The 17,044-nt window shown below is 42.1% G+C and overlaps 1 protein-coding gene across 8 annotated transcripts in view; it reads left to right on the top strand.

Annotated features, from left to right (window-relative positions):
• Positions 1–16,314, top strand: part of EPB41L1 (erythrocyte membrane protein band 4.1 like 1) — a 111,175-nt gene extending 94,861 nt beyond the window's left edge. For 7 of the 8 annotated variants that reach the window (XM_074212042.1, XM_074212040.1, XM_074212037.1 and 4 more), the window contains 7 exons: positions 1,924–2,028; positions 2,235–2,315; positions 4,473–4,559; positions 5,515–5,598; positions 8,042–8,122; positions 10,018–10,134; positions 12,945–16,314. In XM_074212042.1, coding sequence (XP_074068143.1) covers positions 1,924–2,028; positions 2,235–2,315; positions 4,473–4,559; positions 5,515–5,598; positions 8,042–8,122; positions 10,018–10,134; positions 12,945–12,953 — 564 coding nt within the window. In that variant the 3' untranslated portion in view covers positions 12,954–16,314. The remainder of the gene's footprint in view (positions 1–1,923; positions 2,029–2,234; positions 2,316–4,472; positions 4,560–5,514; positions 5,599–8,041; positions 8,123–10,017; positions 10,135–12,944) is intronic. The other variant, XM_074212041.1, reaches the window with a different exon arrangement.
• The last annotated feature ends 730 nt before the right edge of the window (positions 16,315–17,044 follow it).

Here is a 17,044-nt window from a genome sequence, read left to right as displayed (position 1 = left end):
AGGCAATGGGCAGATCATGACCTCTCAGTGTCCTAGGTTGCTCTGTAAGATTATGTTCCCAAAGAGTTGCTGATTATGTTGTGGGAGAGAATTCTCTACAACCCTGAAATCAGCTGTCTGTCTCCCTGGCCCCCTTCCCCCAAAGCCCTGCTCTGCTTCTGTCTTTAAGGTGTTTTGTAGCCATTCAGCATGGTGTCAGTAGATGAGATACTATTACATCTAGACAAGAATAGATGAGTAGATGAGTTGGAGATGGGGGGGGGGGGGAATGGGAGAAAGGTCTGGAAAAGATCTGAATGGGCTGGTCTGTACATTCTCTCCTGGGTTATATTCTCTGGAATTTTTTTTTCTGCTGCTAGTACAGATGGGTAACTACTGTGAGCTCATTATTAAACTGGGTTCAGAAGGGTAATAGGGACAGAGCTCATGGTCTAACTGGGGGGGATAAACCAGGGAACAGCCTGAGAAGGGTTTCAAGGTAATTGAGAGTGATTTCACTTGGTACAGATGAAGTTCAGGGAGGCCAGATAAAGGTATGTGGAGGGCAGGGTTATTCAGGGTGGGCTTCCCAGGAGAGGTGGTTGAGAATCTACTCTCCAGCCCTGGGCTTCCTTTGGGCTCCCAGAGTTGTTCACACTCCTTCTCACTTGAGTATTTAAGCTCACTGGGACATGGGGATAAGAGGGGTCAAGAGGATCTGGCTTCTCACCCTGGCTTTGCCATTGGTTCACTTGTGTGATCCTCTGGCAGGAACATAAATTGTGAAGCAGGAAAGAAGCTTAGAAATCTAGGTCAAACTGTTTATAGAGGAGATTGAGACCAGCAATGATCACACAAGTAGTAGGTAGCAGACCTTTGATCCCCTTGGGTTTTTCACAAGATTCCGAGCCACCACCACTTCCTTGGTTCTTATTTAAAAAGAGAAGCTTAAACCAAAGGTTTTTTTGGAGCTCTCAGCTCTGAGATTCTCTGAACTGCAGTCTGCAGTACCCAGGACAACTTCATCTCTGGGCCTTGTTTTTAACATTTCCCCTTGAGCTCTTTGGGAGTCAGTGTAGTGTTAGGAGATCTGGGTTCAAGTTCTGACTTCAGATACTTCTTAGCTATATGACTAAGGCATAGCTTTTCTGAACCTCAGTTACCATATTTGTTAAATTGAAACAATGCCTTCCCTTCCTTTCTCTTGGGGTTATATCAAGGGAACTACCCAGTTAACCAACTTTTTAAAAAGACGAACAGCAAACTTAATTACTACCTCTTGTTTTTATATTACCTATATTTCCTACTCTATCCCTCCTTCTTCCCCTCCCTAGAAAGTCCTCCTTTTTTTTTTAAAACAAAATGAGGTAAAGAAGGAATACCTGGAAATTAATCAGTATATCAAGTAACCTGATTCTATATGTTGTGTTCTAAACCCATAGCCCCACAACTCTGCAAAGAAGAGTGGGGGTACATTCTCATATCTCCTCAATATGAGGAGGGCCAGTCTTGGTCATGATGATTTCATAACATTCTGTTTTGATTGTATTGCTATTATGCTTCCCATTTATGTCATTGTATGCATCATTTTAAAATTTATTTTGCATCCTTTCTTGTGTGTTACTGTGCATGAACAAACACCACAATATGAATGTGATCTGTTTTTCTTTGCTTTTACCCATTCTTTTTTCCTAGTGTGTTATGACAATGCCCTCCGGACTTGGCTAGGATGACTTCCCTCCTCCTTAAACTCATGCATTGTCTGAGCAGGAGGGAATTGCCTCTGCAGGAGAGGTGGGGTCCCCCTGGGTGGGCTGACCTTCCAGAGCTGCTGCATCCTGGGGGCCAGTGAAGCTCTGCCCACATGCCTCAGTCCCCAGTGGGCTGGGATCCCCATTCTGGGTGGGTTGCTGAAAGTTACAACCCTTCCCTTTCACCCCTCAGACTGTGAAGACCGAGACAGTAACTGTCAGCAGCATGGCCATCAGAAAGAAGATTGAGCCTGAGGCCGTGTTGCAGGCCAGAGTCAGCACGATGGATGCAGCCCAGGTGACGCACCCTTCCCCACTGTTCCCCATCCTGGCCCTGCTCTTGAGAAGTCTGTCAAGAGAGATCTCAAGTAATGCCAGTAAAACCAAGGGAGTGGGGGATCCCTCCCAGCTCTTGACCTCCTGTGATTTCATCATGAGTCTTATGTTCATGTCTGTATTTCCAGTCAGCTCACATTATCCTCTAAACTTTCCTCTTGACATCAGGTGGATGGGGGCGCACCTGGGGTAAAAGAGATGGTAACAACTTCTCACTCTGTCACCACGGAAACCACCTCCACTACTATGGTAAGCTGAGTAAGCTGGCATAGTCCTTCTGTCTCCTGTAGAACAAAGGGGTGGACGATGACTGGCAGTGCTGGACATGGGCCTTTCAGGCCCCTCTCCTTCAGGGGACGTGGTCAAACCATCAATTTATGAAATAGGTTGAGCTTGGGCAGATGTGTGACTCTGGGCCTCTGTCACATGGCTGTAGGGAGGGGGCATACTCTGATGAACTAAGATTCTTGGAGATTCTGAAAGACCAATTTTTCTATGCAACTAATGCTTAATCGGAAACACCTTTTTGAGCCCTTATCATGGTGGTCAATCTGGTGGTTAGTAAACATTTATTAAGTGCCTGCCATGTGTTGGTGCTAAGCATTGGGGAACCAAAGAAGAAACTCCCAGACTAATGGAGGAGACAACATGCAAGCAGCTATGTGTAAATAAACTGTATTACAGGTTAATTTGAAATAATCAAGAGAAGGAAGGCATTTGAATTAAGGAGTATTAGAAAAGGATTCATGTCGAAAATAGATTTTAGCTGGGCCTTGAAAGAAACCAGGTAGTAGAGAAAAGGAGGAAGAGAATTCCAAGTATGACGTTGGGATGTTTGTTCAAGGAACAAAAATGAGGCCAGAATAAGTAGCAAGGGTGAGGTGGTAAGGTATAAAATGACTGGATAGGTCAGAGGAGGGCCAGGTCAGGAAGATCTTTAGATGCCAAAGAGAGGATTTTGTAGAGGTGCTAGGCATTCCCTAGGGGAATTACTGGAGTTGATTGAGTAAAGGGTGACATAGCATGAGGAAGATGACTATAAGCTGAGTGGAAGATGGACTAGCTGGGGAGAGATCAAGGCAGGGAGACTATCCAGCAAGCTACCTCATTCATATGCCTGCATTTACTTTTAACACATTACCTCTATGACCTTGAACCAAGTCCTTTCCCTTCCTTCCTTCCCACTTAATTTTCCTCTCCTTTAAAGTAAATAGATAAAACTTTTTGTTTCTGTCATTTGGCACTGTGTTCTGTGCTCTTGGTCCCCTTCCTCAATCCTAGGATCCCTAAGATCTAGAAATGGATCTTTGACTTGGGCCTCAGAAAGTACAGAGTAATATAAAAAGAACACAATTCCATCATGCTTAATAATGGCAATAAAACAAAAAATCATGGACTAGTCACAACCCCCCCTGAGTCTCAGCTTCATCAGTAAAGTAAAGAGTTTGTCCTCTGAGGTCTCTTCTATCTCTATAGCTACTGTTCATTCATTTTAGTTGTGTCAACTCTCTGTAATTCCTATTTGGGCTTTTCTTGGCAAAAATACTAGAATACTATTCCGTTTTCTTCTCCAGCTTGTTTTACAGTTGAGGAAACTGAGGCAAACAGCAAATTGACTTGTCCAGGTTCACATAGCTAGTAAGTGTCTGAGCCTAGATTTGAACATAGGTGTTCCTGACTCCAGACCCTGGCACTCTACTGCACCACCCAGGAGCTAACACTATAGCTATGAAACTCTCTCCTTTTTTTTTTTCTTTTCCTTCCCTCTTCTTTCCACTCTTTTTCTTTCCTCTTTTTTTCTTCTTTTCTTGATAGTAGCGCCCATGGCAGTAGTGGTGATGGTAGTAGTAGTAGCAGTAGCAATAGCAGTAGCAGCAGCAGTAACAGTAGTAGTAGTAGCAGTAGCTGTCAGAATCGTGTTAGGGAGGTTATAGAGGAAATCCTACTTGGAAAAAGAGGCTTCCTTAGATAGCTGCTGTCCTCTCTGGTTTAGACTTAGAGAATTTCACAAGTAGAAGGAATCTCAGAACTCACTGAATCTAGTCTTTTCATTCCAAATTGCTTAACATTTAGCTTTTTATATTTTGCTTTAATTTGTCAGTCTTAAATGTTCCTCCAGTAAAACATAATCTCCTTTTATCTTCAGCATTTAGCAGTCTGGCACATCATTGGCGATTAATAAATGTTTTTTGAATGATGAATGAATAAGCTATATTATTGTACCCTTGAGATTCGGTAGTACCACTTCCACTCATTAATTATTTGTTTATTAGTAATTAATAAGAAACCCTATGGCTGTGGGAGTGTTCCCTTATACTGATGCCCATGAGGGAGGGCCCTAGGGACCTACCCACTCTCCCCTTGGGCCTGGCAAGCCCTTGAGATCAAGTATTGTTGTTTTTCAAGGAGAACAGTCTGAAGTCTGGAAAGGGAGCAGCAGCCATGATTCCAGGTCCACAGACAGTGGCAACAGAAATCCGTTCCCTTTCTCCAGTAAGTGATACATCCTCCACCCACATCCATGGTCACCAAAAACCCAATGGCCTAGGGAGTAGAGTGGATTACCAGTTTTGATTTCCAGAGTCATCCCTGGAGTCAGGATCATTTTGGGTTCCCTATGTATCCATTCCTTATGAACTTTTTTTCCCTATTATATGGCAAAATTTATACCTCTGTATAATTTCTATCCATCACTCCTACTTCTCGTTTCTAAGGTCAAGTAGAATAAATTTATTTTCTTCTCTGGGTGAGCTTTCACATACTTGACAGGGGTTCTTTTCATCCTTTCTATTTTCCTTTTCACCCCTGGTCTTTTCCAGGCTAAACATTCCCAGTGCCCTTAACTGTGGCATGGCCTCAGATCTTTTTTGGATGTTATCTTTCCTGAAATTAGGCCCCCAAACCCAAGTGGGCTACCACTGCCTTCAGGGTTCCAGGGGCATACCTGAGGCAGCAACATGAACCTCTTCATACATGGTGTGTTTCAGAAAACTTCTAAACTAGGAGCCAGAAGACCTTGGTTCTGGTCTCATCCCCTTGAATAAGTTAAGGTGCAACTTCTCTGCACTTGTCTTCTGACCCCTGAAATAAAGTATAGTTGATAATCTTGAAAATGCCTTCCCTGGTCTAAGATTCTATGACCAAACCTGTGCCTGGAGAGAGGGCTAGTGGCCAACCCTATTGAGACATTGTCCACCTCATTTTTCTTTCTTTGTCCTTCCTCCTGGTTGGACTGGGAGTAGGGGAGAAAGATAATTCAGGGCACTCTCTTTTCCTTATTAACTTAAACTATTGGTTCTCAAAGCATGTGCCATAGCCTCAAATTGCAAAGATCACTTATCCCAGAGGGTGTTCCTCAACCCAACCCAACCCCAAGACTCTTTCCCAGCATTCTTGTGGGAGGTCATGACTCCTTCACCTAATGGGGTAGAACTTGTGTCCTCTGCAGATCATCGGGAAAGATGTCCTTGCCGGCGCCTATGGAGCCACTGCAGAAACCCTGTCCACTTCCACTACTACTCATGTTACCAAAGTGAGTATGGGGAAGGGGATTCATGGCATACAAGGCATCCCAACTCTGTGGAACTTGAGGCAGTGTGGTGCAGTATAAAGATTGCTTGATTTGAAATCAGAGACCCGGGTTTGAATTCTGACTTTTTTTAACTTACTACTTTTATTACTTAATAATGCATAGGGAGTAAGCAAGTTGCTTAACCTCCCAGTCTCCTTTTTCTTAAGTGTAAAATGAGGATCTTTAATTAAATGTTCTGTAAGGAATCTTCTAGCTTTATATATGGAACTCCTGAGGAAAGCCACTAAAGAGCAGTTTTAGTCCAAGGTCTGCCCCAAGTACGCCTTATGACCTTGGGCAAAGTCCCTTCTTCTCTATGGGAAAAATTAGAAATGAGAGGTTCTGGACTAGATTGAGCTAGATGACATTAGAGGGCCAGGTGAGAGGCATTGGATCAGGTTAGAAGAGACCAGAGGCCAGGTGGGAGGTACTGGACTAGATTGGACTAGAAGGTACCAGAGGGCTAGGTGGGAGGTGCTGCACTAGATTGGGCTAGAAGGGACCAGAAGGCCAAAGGGACCAGAAGGCCAGGTGGGAGATGATGGACTAGATTGGGCTAAAAAGGACAGAGGGCTACATGCTGAATGGATTCAATTTCTTCACCTCTGCAATAGAGAAAATAACTAGTCCTGTCTTTATCAGGGTTATTACTTATCAAAAAAATTTTTTTAGTTTCTGCTATAGTCTCAGTACTATTCTATGTTATGTAAGATTAAAGAAATATAAGAAATGCAGCAATATTGTTCAAAGTATAACTGTTAATGACTAACTTATTCTGAGCATTATAAATGCTTGAGTCTCCTAAAAGGACCTAGGAAGGAAGATGTTTTGAACCTCTAGAGAAAAAATTGATGAATAGAAGTATGTATGATATGCTTTTACATATATAAGGTACATACCTTAAGGAGAAGGATCAGAATGTCTTACATTTTTTTAATCTAATTTTGTTATATTTTATACATATACACATGTATACATATGTGAAAGTGTGTGTGTGTGTATGTTTGTGAAGTGATCACCTCCAGTGCTAGGGAGGGAGAGAGAAATGAAGACAGTTTAGAACTTAAAATGTTACGAAATTAGATTTAGAAAAAATGCAAGCCGTGCATGATCTTTTGTATTCACAGTTTAGCAAAGGAAGTTAAGAGTCAACTGAAATAAAAACAAACTGCAAAATTTTGTGTGCTTAAAGGTATAGTTGAATACTGACTCTGCATACTGGAAAGGTATGGTGAGAGGTAGCTTGGGACAGTGGAGAGAGGTGACTAGGAGTCAGGAGAACTTGGTTCACATCCTATGCCTACACCTACTTTTTGACCGTGGGAAAGTTACATCCACTCTGAGCCCCCCAAATAAAAAGGTGGGGAGATCCTTTCTGGCAGCAGATCTTCTGGGAATAATCCTTGTATACTAACCCTATCTCCTAGAATTGGGAAGGAAACTACAAACCCTAAGTGCTATGAACATGTTTGCTCTTGTTCTTATTGCTGGGAGTTTAGAAGACAGGGAGATCAGTGGGAGGTTTTAAGCAGGAGGTTGGACTTAGCTGGTTTTGAAATATGGGTCGGATTTACATAGGTGATAGGTATAGGACTGAGAAAGCATTCTGGGTAGGAGGAGAGGAGAAGCAGTATGAGTCAAGTTATAAATACATATTGCAGAACACTGAAGCCCTAGCCAAACTGGAACAGAGAACTTTTACTGAGGTGCTTTTGGAAAGAAGGTTGTCTAGGAAGGCTAAGCCAGGTGGGAGAGGACTCATCTCCTTTAGACTGGGGAGTGACACGAGAGAAGTACTATTCTAGGGGTATGGGGCAGCTGGGTGGCACAGTATTTAGAGTGTTGACATGACCTCAAGAAAACTTCAGTTCTATGTAGCCTCAGAGATTTTTTTTAGCTGTGTGACCCTGGGTAAGTCATTTAACCTTATTTGCCTTAGTTTCTTCATCTGGATCAGTCTGTCTGGGATTTTGAAAGACATTAAACATGGCTAGTCCAATGGAGGAAACCATTGTGCCAGGGGATAGAGAAGGGACAAATCCAAAAGATACTTTAAAGAAAGAATTGTTAGAATTCAGTGTCTGACCAGATTTGATGAATGAAGAGAAAAAGGAGTCAAAGATTTCTCAATATTTTAATAACTAGGAGAATATATCTTTGCCTAGCAAAAGGGCATGAATGGAGAGGGTGTTTTGGACCATAGATAGATTTGAGATGATCATGGCCAGACTTTCCATGATGATGCTAGTAAACTAAAGTTTTGATTCAAATATCATCCCTTCTACTTGCTCCTTGGATTACTTTGGCTAAATACACTCCCCTGTGTGGTCTTAACCCCCTGATCTGTGAATGAAGGTGTTGATTGGACAAGATGGTTTCTGACTTTTTCCATGTCTCTCTTCAGACTGTGAAAGGAGGATTTTCTGAGACTAGGATAGAGAAGCGTATCATCATCACAGGAGATGAAGATGTAGATCAAGACCAGGTATGCTATCTGTTCTACCTAGAACCTTAACCCTTAATCACAGGTCATTTGACCAGGCTAGAGAAGAGGATGAGTGTGAACTAAAGAATGAATCCATTTTTTTAGAAAGATTTTATTTATTTTGAGTTTTACAATTTTACCCCTAATCTTGCTTCCCTCCCCATCCCCCCACAGAAGGCATTCTATTAGTCTTTACATTGTTTCCATGGTATATACTGATCTAAGTTGAAGGTGATGAGAGATGAATCATATCCTTAAGGAAGAAAAATAAAGTATAAGAGATAGCAAAATTACATAATAAGATAACAGTTTGTTCCCCCCCCCAAATTAAAGGTAATAATCTCTGGTCTCTTTGTTCAAACTCCACAATTCTTTCTCTGAATACAGGTGGTTTTCTCCATTGCAGATAGTTCAAAATTGTCCCTGATTGTCGTGCTGATGGAATGAGCAAGTTTATCAAGGTTGAACATCACCCCCTGTTGCTGTTAGGGTGTACGGTTTTTTTCTGGTTCTGGTCATCTCACTCAGCATCAGTTCACGCAAATCCCTCCAGGTTTCCCTGAATTCCCATCCCTCCTGGTTTCTAATAGAACAATGGTGTTCCATGATATACATATACCATAGTTTGTTAAGCCATTCCCCAATTGAAGGACATGAATGAATCCATTTTCTAATGTTCTAAACTGATTTGGGATTAGGGAGTCTGAAGGGTGAAACATCAGTACAAAACTGAGATCTGCCTTTCATCCACCATAGACCTCTTACCACTGTGACTGTGTTAGTGATATTCATTACTCTTCTTCTACCCAACTCATTCCTGCCCCTTTATCTAATAACCTGGCTTGAGTCTCCCAGAAGCAATGACTAGGAAACTGAAATGGTTTAATGGAAAGATTCCTGACAATCCAGTGAACTGGATTCATATCTTAGCTTTTCTATAGACTTTATGTATGACCTAAAATAAATTATTTTCCCTCTCTGGGCTAATTTTCTCCTCTGTAAAAGGAAGTCTCTTGTCCTTTCTAATTCTAAATTTAATGGTCCTAAGATTTCCTTCCAGGTTTAGGAAATTACTGGATTTTGAACAAAAACACCAAACTATTTTCCCCATTGAACGACCTCAAAAGAAACCCTAAACTTCCTTCAAAGCAAAACTCAGGTCGATAAGAGAAAAATTCACCAAGCAATTTCCACTTCACTCATTCATTCTTTGTACATGAAACTTATTAGATTATCAGAAATGAGCTGAGGTCCTGTAGGCAAAACTAAGAAGTAGTACCAATCTTTGATCTTCTAGAGAGTTGGTAAATATTTAACAACTAACTCTTGGGGTAGGAGAAGAAAATGTAAATGAAACACTTAAAGTTTAATCTGCATTATTAATATTTTCTCCATTGCTTTTTAACAAAATCTAGATAATCAATAAAATAATAAATCAATCTCTGATTTGTAGTACCTGTCAATTTCTAATATGTAAATAATTACACTGAATATTTAAGAGCTAATTTTTCAAAACCAGTTCAAGCCGACTTCAGCATACCTCCAATCTTTTTTTTACCCCAAAGGTCTTTGATCTCCTGGGCAAATAAGACTTACATTCAATAAGGTATAGAACTGTCATTTAATTGGTATCTACAGGGCAGAGACATGTGTTGGTTGAGGGAAGGGAACTCCTAATCTAATTCATTTAGAAAAGTTAATTTAGGTTTCGTTGGTAACCTGACTTCTACTGCAAAGATGTGCTCCAAACTCTACAATTCAGCCCTGACATCAGTGGATGGGGTGTGTTTAAGGATGTACTCTTCTCTTCTTCTTCCTCTCCCCCTGAAAATTTTAGGGTCTGGGTCTTTGTGTTCAAAGTAAGGGTTGTTCATATCATATATTGTCCTATGCAGGCACTGGCTTTGGCCATCAAGGAGGCCAAACTGCAACACCCAGACATGCTGGTAACCAAAGCTGTTGTATACAGAGAAACAGACCCATCTCCTGAAGAAAGGGACAAGAAGCCACAGGTAATGAATGTCAGCTAGAGTACCTCCAAGGCCTTTCCTCTAACCTCTTATCACTCATGCATAGGTTTGTGGTTATTTAATTGTCTAACTCTTTGTGACCCCATTTTGGGGCTTTTATTGTAGAGATACTGGAATGGTTTGCCATTTCCTTCTCCAGTTCATTTTACAGATAAGGACACTGAGGCAAACAGGATTAAATGACTTGCCCAAGGTCACATGCCTAGTAAGTGTCTGAGGCTGGATTTGAATTCAGAAAGATAAATCTTTCTGACTGCTGACTATTCTATGCACAGGTAGCATTCAAGTTAGGGGAAATCACAGGTATTCTATATCTTGGGATGCATGAATGACCTCAGCCATAGAAAAATTGCATGACATTTATCCTTCCAACCTTTACAACCTCAATCAAGTTTTTCTTCCCCTGTACAGGCTTCCTGGATTGGGGAGCAACATGTGGAGGATGTAGAAAGAATCTTCATGGGTATAGAATTAAACATACATTTTTTCAGGCACAATAAGGAGAGAGAAGGGAAAGAGGAAGAAGGGGAAACAGAAAGAACAAGAACAAAGTTCTTTGTGGAACTTGAGTAATGGGGGTACACAATCTATTTAGATAACCAAGGGTGTGCTAGTAAGTAAAAGCAAAGCATACCTTTAAATTTAAATTTAACCATTAATATTTGCTTTATCATAACAATCTATAGAGCAATAAGTCAAGCTTTGATTTGTAGTAATTTGCTGATTCCTAATTTATAGATGGTCACACTAAAAATTTAACAAGCTGTTTGAGAGCCAGGCTGATCTGCTCTAACAGACTACTGGATAATACTAATACTCATAAGAAAATAGGGGCCATGAACAGGACTATGATCCTGCTATAATAGACAATGGGGAGTCAATGAAAGTCTTTGAGGAGGGTAATGATGAATACAAGCCTGAATATAAGAAAGATTAGACTGGTTTTTATTTGGAGGAAAGTGTGCATTAAAGACAACTTAGGGACTGTGGAAACCATTATCAGTATTCCACATATCAAGTAGAACTCTGACAAATTCATATTTGAAAAAGAGTTAAATGGAACAAGAAGGGAATAAGATCAAGTCACTGAGAATGGGGGTTAGGGGAGGGAAGAAGAGCATCATTCTGTTAAGAATCAATCAATTAGGCTAATAGGACAGGAAAGGAAAATGATAAATGTTGGAAGGGATGTGGAAAAATTGAGACATTAATGCACCATCAGTGGAATTGTGAACTGATCCAACCATGTGTCTGTATCCTAAAGAGATTATAAAAAGTGGGACTGGGGTAGGGGGGCATCTTAGCTGTATAAAAATATTTAGAGCAGCTCTTTTTGCAATGAAAAGAATTGGAAACTGAGGGGATGTCCATCAATTGGGCAATGTTTGAACAAGTTGCAACATGAATGTAATGGAATACTATTTAATATAAGAAATGATGAGTGGGATGGTTTCAAAACATCTGGAAAGACATGAATTGATGCAAAGTGAAGTGAGCAGAACTAGGAATACATTGTACACAGTAATATCAACACTGTACAAAAATCAAGTATGAATGATGACTTGGTTATTCTTGGATCAGTAAAGTGATCCAAGACATTTCCAAAGTTCTCATGATGAAAAATGCTAGAGTTTGAATGCACATTGCTTGTTGTCTTAGGGACAGAGGAGGTAAAGGAGGGAGAGAGAAAATTTGGAACTCAAATTTTTAAAATGAAAGTTAAAATTTGTCTTTACAAAAAATAAAATACTATTTAAATACTATTTAAAAAAATAAAGATTAGTCTTTGAGATATCCTAAGTTCTAGCCCCAACTCTGCTACTGACTTATCCTGTGCCTCATTTTCTTCATTTGTAAAATGAGAGAACTGGACTTGATCTCTAAGCTCTGAATCTTGATTCTGAGGTCCCTTCCAATCAATTCTCTTCCCCTCTCTGAAATATCTTTTCTGCTTTGTCTCCTCCATCTAACACCACCCCCTCTCACTCTCCCTCCCCCATACCGCTCTCCTTTTTCTGTTCCATTCACTGTATAATGTCTTAGGTTCACTTCCATTCCCCAACAAATATGTGTCCAAGTTCTTTACAAGATTTCCCATTTTTGCATCCTCCTACCCCTGTTGCTCCCACCTGTGGATCTATGACAGTTGCTTTTACATCTCGCTGCCTCTGCTCCTTCTTTGGCATCCAAACTTGTCTTTCTTCTCCTCCTCCTCAGGCTCTATCATCTACCTTCTTTAATTCTTTCATGCTATCACCCCACATTGTGCCATCTTTCTCTTTTAGATCCCACTTTCAAGCAGTGATGGTTTTCAGGAGCAGAGCCTCCTTCCTTTTATTTCTTATCCCACCTCTTGGCATACTCCCCCCAACCCCCCACCCCAGCCCTTGGCATACTTCCCCCCCTCAGCCTCAATCAACTTCTCCCCTAAAAGACTCATGGGATGAATGTCATTTTGTTTTTATAACCCTCCATGATTGGACAGAACAAGTTGGGTGGAGACCAGAATCATAAACATTTTTAGAGAAAGATCAAAAGAGTGGAAAGAACATTGGTCAGCCTTGATCCTCAAAGAAGCCAGGCTCACTTCTGGGAAGGAAAAGACCTGAGTTGGGAAGTGGCAAGAAAAATAGTCAGAAATTATTAACCAACTTTGTCATTTTTACTCTTCCCTCTCTGCCTCCCTCCCTCCCTCCTTCTTTTCCTTCCTTCCTCCCTCCCTCTCCTTCCTTTCCTTCCTTTCTTTCTCCCTTCCTCCCTCCCTTCCTTCTTACTGTATCCTGAATTTCCAGGAATCTTGACCCCTGTGAAAAGAAGTTGGCATCTCTATTCAAACCAACTTAGAGAGCAGTTGAGGAGAGGGTCTTCACACTGGATTCCGCAACTAAACACAGACAACCCAGCTGCAATGTTCCGTCCCTGCTGAGAGACTACAAAGGAAGAACATATATATGTATAGATATATATAGGTATATATATATATATATATACACACACACACAGCAAACAGAACATAGCCTTGCACTGCTACAGAAGTTGGGGGGAAAGAAATCAAACCAACGGCTAAAGCAAACCAACCACCTACGTTCGCCTTTGCAGACAAAAAAAAATTGATGGGATTTTTAAGAAAAGAAAAAAAGAAGAAAAAACACTACCATGATAAACAGAAATAAAAACCAGAACCCTCACAACATCAAGTCTGCACAGCAAGCCACAGGTTCTGCATCTCCCATCTCGCGAGGACTCAACGTGTGATCCACTCCTTCTTTTCCAATATTTGTCACCCGTGTGTCTGAGGGGAAATGGTTTGCAACAAAGCAAGCATCATAGAAGCTCCAACAAGAACAACATTTGAAAGAAGAAAAGAAGATCCCCACTGACAAAGGAAGGAGTTGTTTCTTTCTGGGCCTGACACTGGGCTCTATGGCTAGTATCCGTACCCCACTCTCCTCCCTCCCCCAAACTCATGCTAGTCTTGACATATTCTCTCACCACCATTGCCCCACTCTCTTCCTCTTCCCTCTCCTTGTTGCCCCCTCACCTCCTGTGTTCCACCCAGGGCTGCCCAGAGAATTGCAGGTGACTCTTCATTGGAAACAGAATCCTGGAGAGACAAACTCGAAGAGAGGAAAAGTGGACCTCTGCATGTCCATGGCTTCTCACTACAATGGTGCAGCCCATGGGGAGGGGGGCAATTCATACAGATGTGCTTTTAAGTTATGTATATTATATATAACAGGGAAAATATTAAAATAAACAGTGCTGGTAAGTATGATGCCGAAGTTTTTAAATTATAATTCTTTGGTTGATGTATTCTGAGGTTCTTAGATCACACTGAAATCCCCCCCCCCAAGAGGCCTAGAGTCTGTGTTGCAGGTTCTGTCTTGGTGGCTGAAGGGATTGGTGTCGTGAAACAATGTGTGGTGTTTGTCTATGGTGGGTTGGTGGGTAGTGAGGGGCATGTCCTGGGATGGACGGGCAGCGATTTAGCAAGAAGGCAGCAAAGTCATTGCCTAGAATGTGCCAGTTAAAGAGGCCTCACTATTCTTTATTCCCATGCCTACCTATTCCCTCTACCAGTCCAACTGAATTCTAGGGAGGCCTGATTTTTGCTTTGGGAATGGAGGAAGAAGATTTGGGGGTTTACTCCTAACCCTGGGACCTTAGACTCCTTCCCTTGGTTTTGGGTTGGGACCTGAACCCCCTTTTTATGGTCACATACCTTTTTCTCCCTGACAACAATTATGGCTGGTCATTGGCCCTGATTCTAAGAACTTGGTAAGGCTTTTCCTGGCCCTACCTCCCAGTCTTCCTAAAATTCAGTCTCCTTTTCATGTGCCAAAGGGTGAGCCAGAGTGGCAGCAAGGTCGGGAGGTCGGGGGTGGGGTGGACCTAGACCCAGGACAATAATTGCCCTGGGTCATAGAGGAATTTAAAGCTCAATCTCAAACTCTTGTTCCTGAAACCCAAATATGACTCAGTGACCGAGTGAACTTGGACAATTTAACTTCTCTGGGTCTCAGTTTTCTGATCTGTAAAGTGAAGGAGTTGGACTAAATTTTTAATTCAAGCTCTAAGTCCTATTATGATTCAAGCTGGTAATAAAAAGAGGCCCAGGTTATTAGCTTCCTGGAAGAGATTCTGGTCCCTTCACCCAATTCTCTCATTATCTGAACTCCAAATGAGAACAATGGACCCCCTGGAAGGTCCACAAAGAATCTTTGAAAGGAGAGCTTTGGATCTCCTGGGCCATGGCCATCACCATCTATGGTGTCTCGGCTTTCCATTGCTTGTTGGCTGGATCTCATTGGAGTCAGGGCCAGGGCTGGGAGGGGACCTCCTCTAAGTGGGCTGCCACGGAGTAGGGAATTAGGGGAGAAATGCCCCCACTGCACTTTAATCATCTCCTCTCTTTGCTCCACCCCCCAAACACATTCAGATTCTAATTATCCATCTTCACAGAATCTCAGAGTTGGAGAAGATCTCAGAGGTGATTGAGTTTTAACCCTGACCTGATAAGGAATCCCTTCTTAATCATCCCTGTCAAATAGGGAGCAGCATGAGAGATAGGGCAGTGTCAGGATTATTTCCCTTTGGCGTTATCCAGGACTGAGGAGATTCTCCCCAATCCCAACTCTAGCCGAGAGGAGCTATGTGTGCTTCCTTTCTTAGATTCCTTTGGACGTTATTCTAACCTAGCACTCTAGGTAAGACAAGATCAGAGTACCATAAGAGTCTTGTAGATCCTACAGAGAGCAAGAGTGAACAGCTCTTTCAGAGCCTTTTGTCTATGGTCCAGACCTCCATTCCCAAGCATGGACCTCCACCCAAGCTATCTGTCTCAGCTTCTAATGACTCCCATAAGTTCTGTGCCTCTCTGAGAGTTTAGTGAATACTTTTCTGGTGGGGCTCTAGGATGCATGTGATCATTGGGAGTTACAGGGTAAGTTCATTCATTGGAGATCTCCAGACTATCCCACTTTTTTCTCTTCCCCAAAGGGCTGGAAACCAAGGGAGCAGGTCTCTTAGAGGAGTGAAGTTGCAAAATAAAGCCATTGGCTCTTAGCCACCCATCCCCTCCATGGAAAACTTTAGGTAACAGACTTGCCTCTCTCTCCACCCCTCTCACCACTTCTCCTTTGCTTGTCTTCTTAGAGGGGGAAGGAATCTAGGGGTCAGGAAACACAGGTCTCAATCTTGGCTCTGCCACCAGCTTACTGCATCCCAGTGGGCAAACAACTTCTTCCCCTCTGACCCTCAGGTCCTCAGCCATGAAAATTGGGGATGGGAGAGGGCTGGCCTGATGACCCACTGAGACTTCTCCAGTTCTAAGATTCTGTGAAGCCTTCTTGTTTTATTTCTCTGGATCCCTTCAGGTTGAGGGTGTGGGAAGTGTCAGTGCCTGTTAAAATATTGAATCCTGCAAGCACATTCCAAGACTGGCCTGCAATTGCATGAACAACGACACTATAAATAAATTATTTTTTCAGAAGCACCTTTGACCAACTGACTTCGAAAGCCTCCTTCTTGTTCCCTCGCTAGCCCCCCACTCTCTTGTGCCCCTCAGTTCTCTCCCCGCCAGTGCTCCCCCGTGCTGTATGCGTGTGTGTGCTCTCTGTTCTTGTACTCAATTAAAGTGAAATAAATGTGTTTGATTCTGAACCAGATGTGGCCCCACTGCCTCCATCTGTGACTCCAAGGGTGCAAGTAGGGCAAGCATCTGGATTAGCAAACAGGAGTATTTGCAGTAACCTGGCAAAAGATCGGAAGCCCCTTTGGCGAAGTGTAACTAATCCCCCAACCACACTGGCAGCCAGCATTAGATGATCAGCAGAATTTAAGCTTCACTTATCCAAAGGTCTCTTTCCTTATTCAAAGCAAAAGACCCTTAGCTTCCCAGCTCTATGCTCAGTAGAGGGGTTGGAGTTGGGAGAAGGGAGGGGATTAACAGATACACCCACCTCACTAATTCCTATTGTTATTTGCACATAATTCTATAAAATCTAGGTTTTTTAATGGTTTCCCAGTCCTCAATGATTTGCTTCAATCAGGGTAGAAGTGAGTCATGAACTGCTGACAACAGAAAAACCCTCTGAGCCCAACCTCTGATGCCAATAAATATGGGTCTAAACAGCCCCAGTCATCTCATTGATGATCTTGATGATGATGATGATCCTGGTTCAAAAAGGAAAGGCTAATTTGTGTTCATGATCCTTTGTATAGAAAGGCACATGTTGCATTTTAAAAAGATTTCCATCAAAAATGGCATCTAGATGGCGCAGTGGATAGAGCACTGGCCTTGGAGTCAGGAGTACCTGAGTTCAAATCCAGCCTCAGACACTCAATAATTACCTAGCCGTGTGGCCTTGGGCAAGCCACTTAACCCTATTGC

This window comes from Macrotis lagotis, chromosome 1, assembly GCF_037893015.1.
Source record: "Macrotis lagotis isolate mMagLag1 chromosome 1, bilby.v1.9.chrom.fasta, whole genome shotgun sequence".
Lineage (NCBI taxonomy): Eukaryota > Metazoa > Chordata > Mammalia > Peramelemorphia > Peramelidae > Macrotis > Macrotis lagotis.
This window is presented reverse-complemented; position numbering and strand designations above follow the sequence as displayed.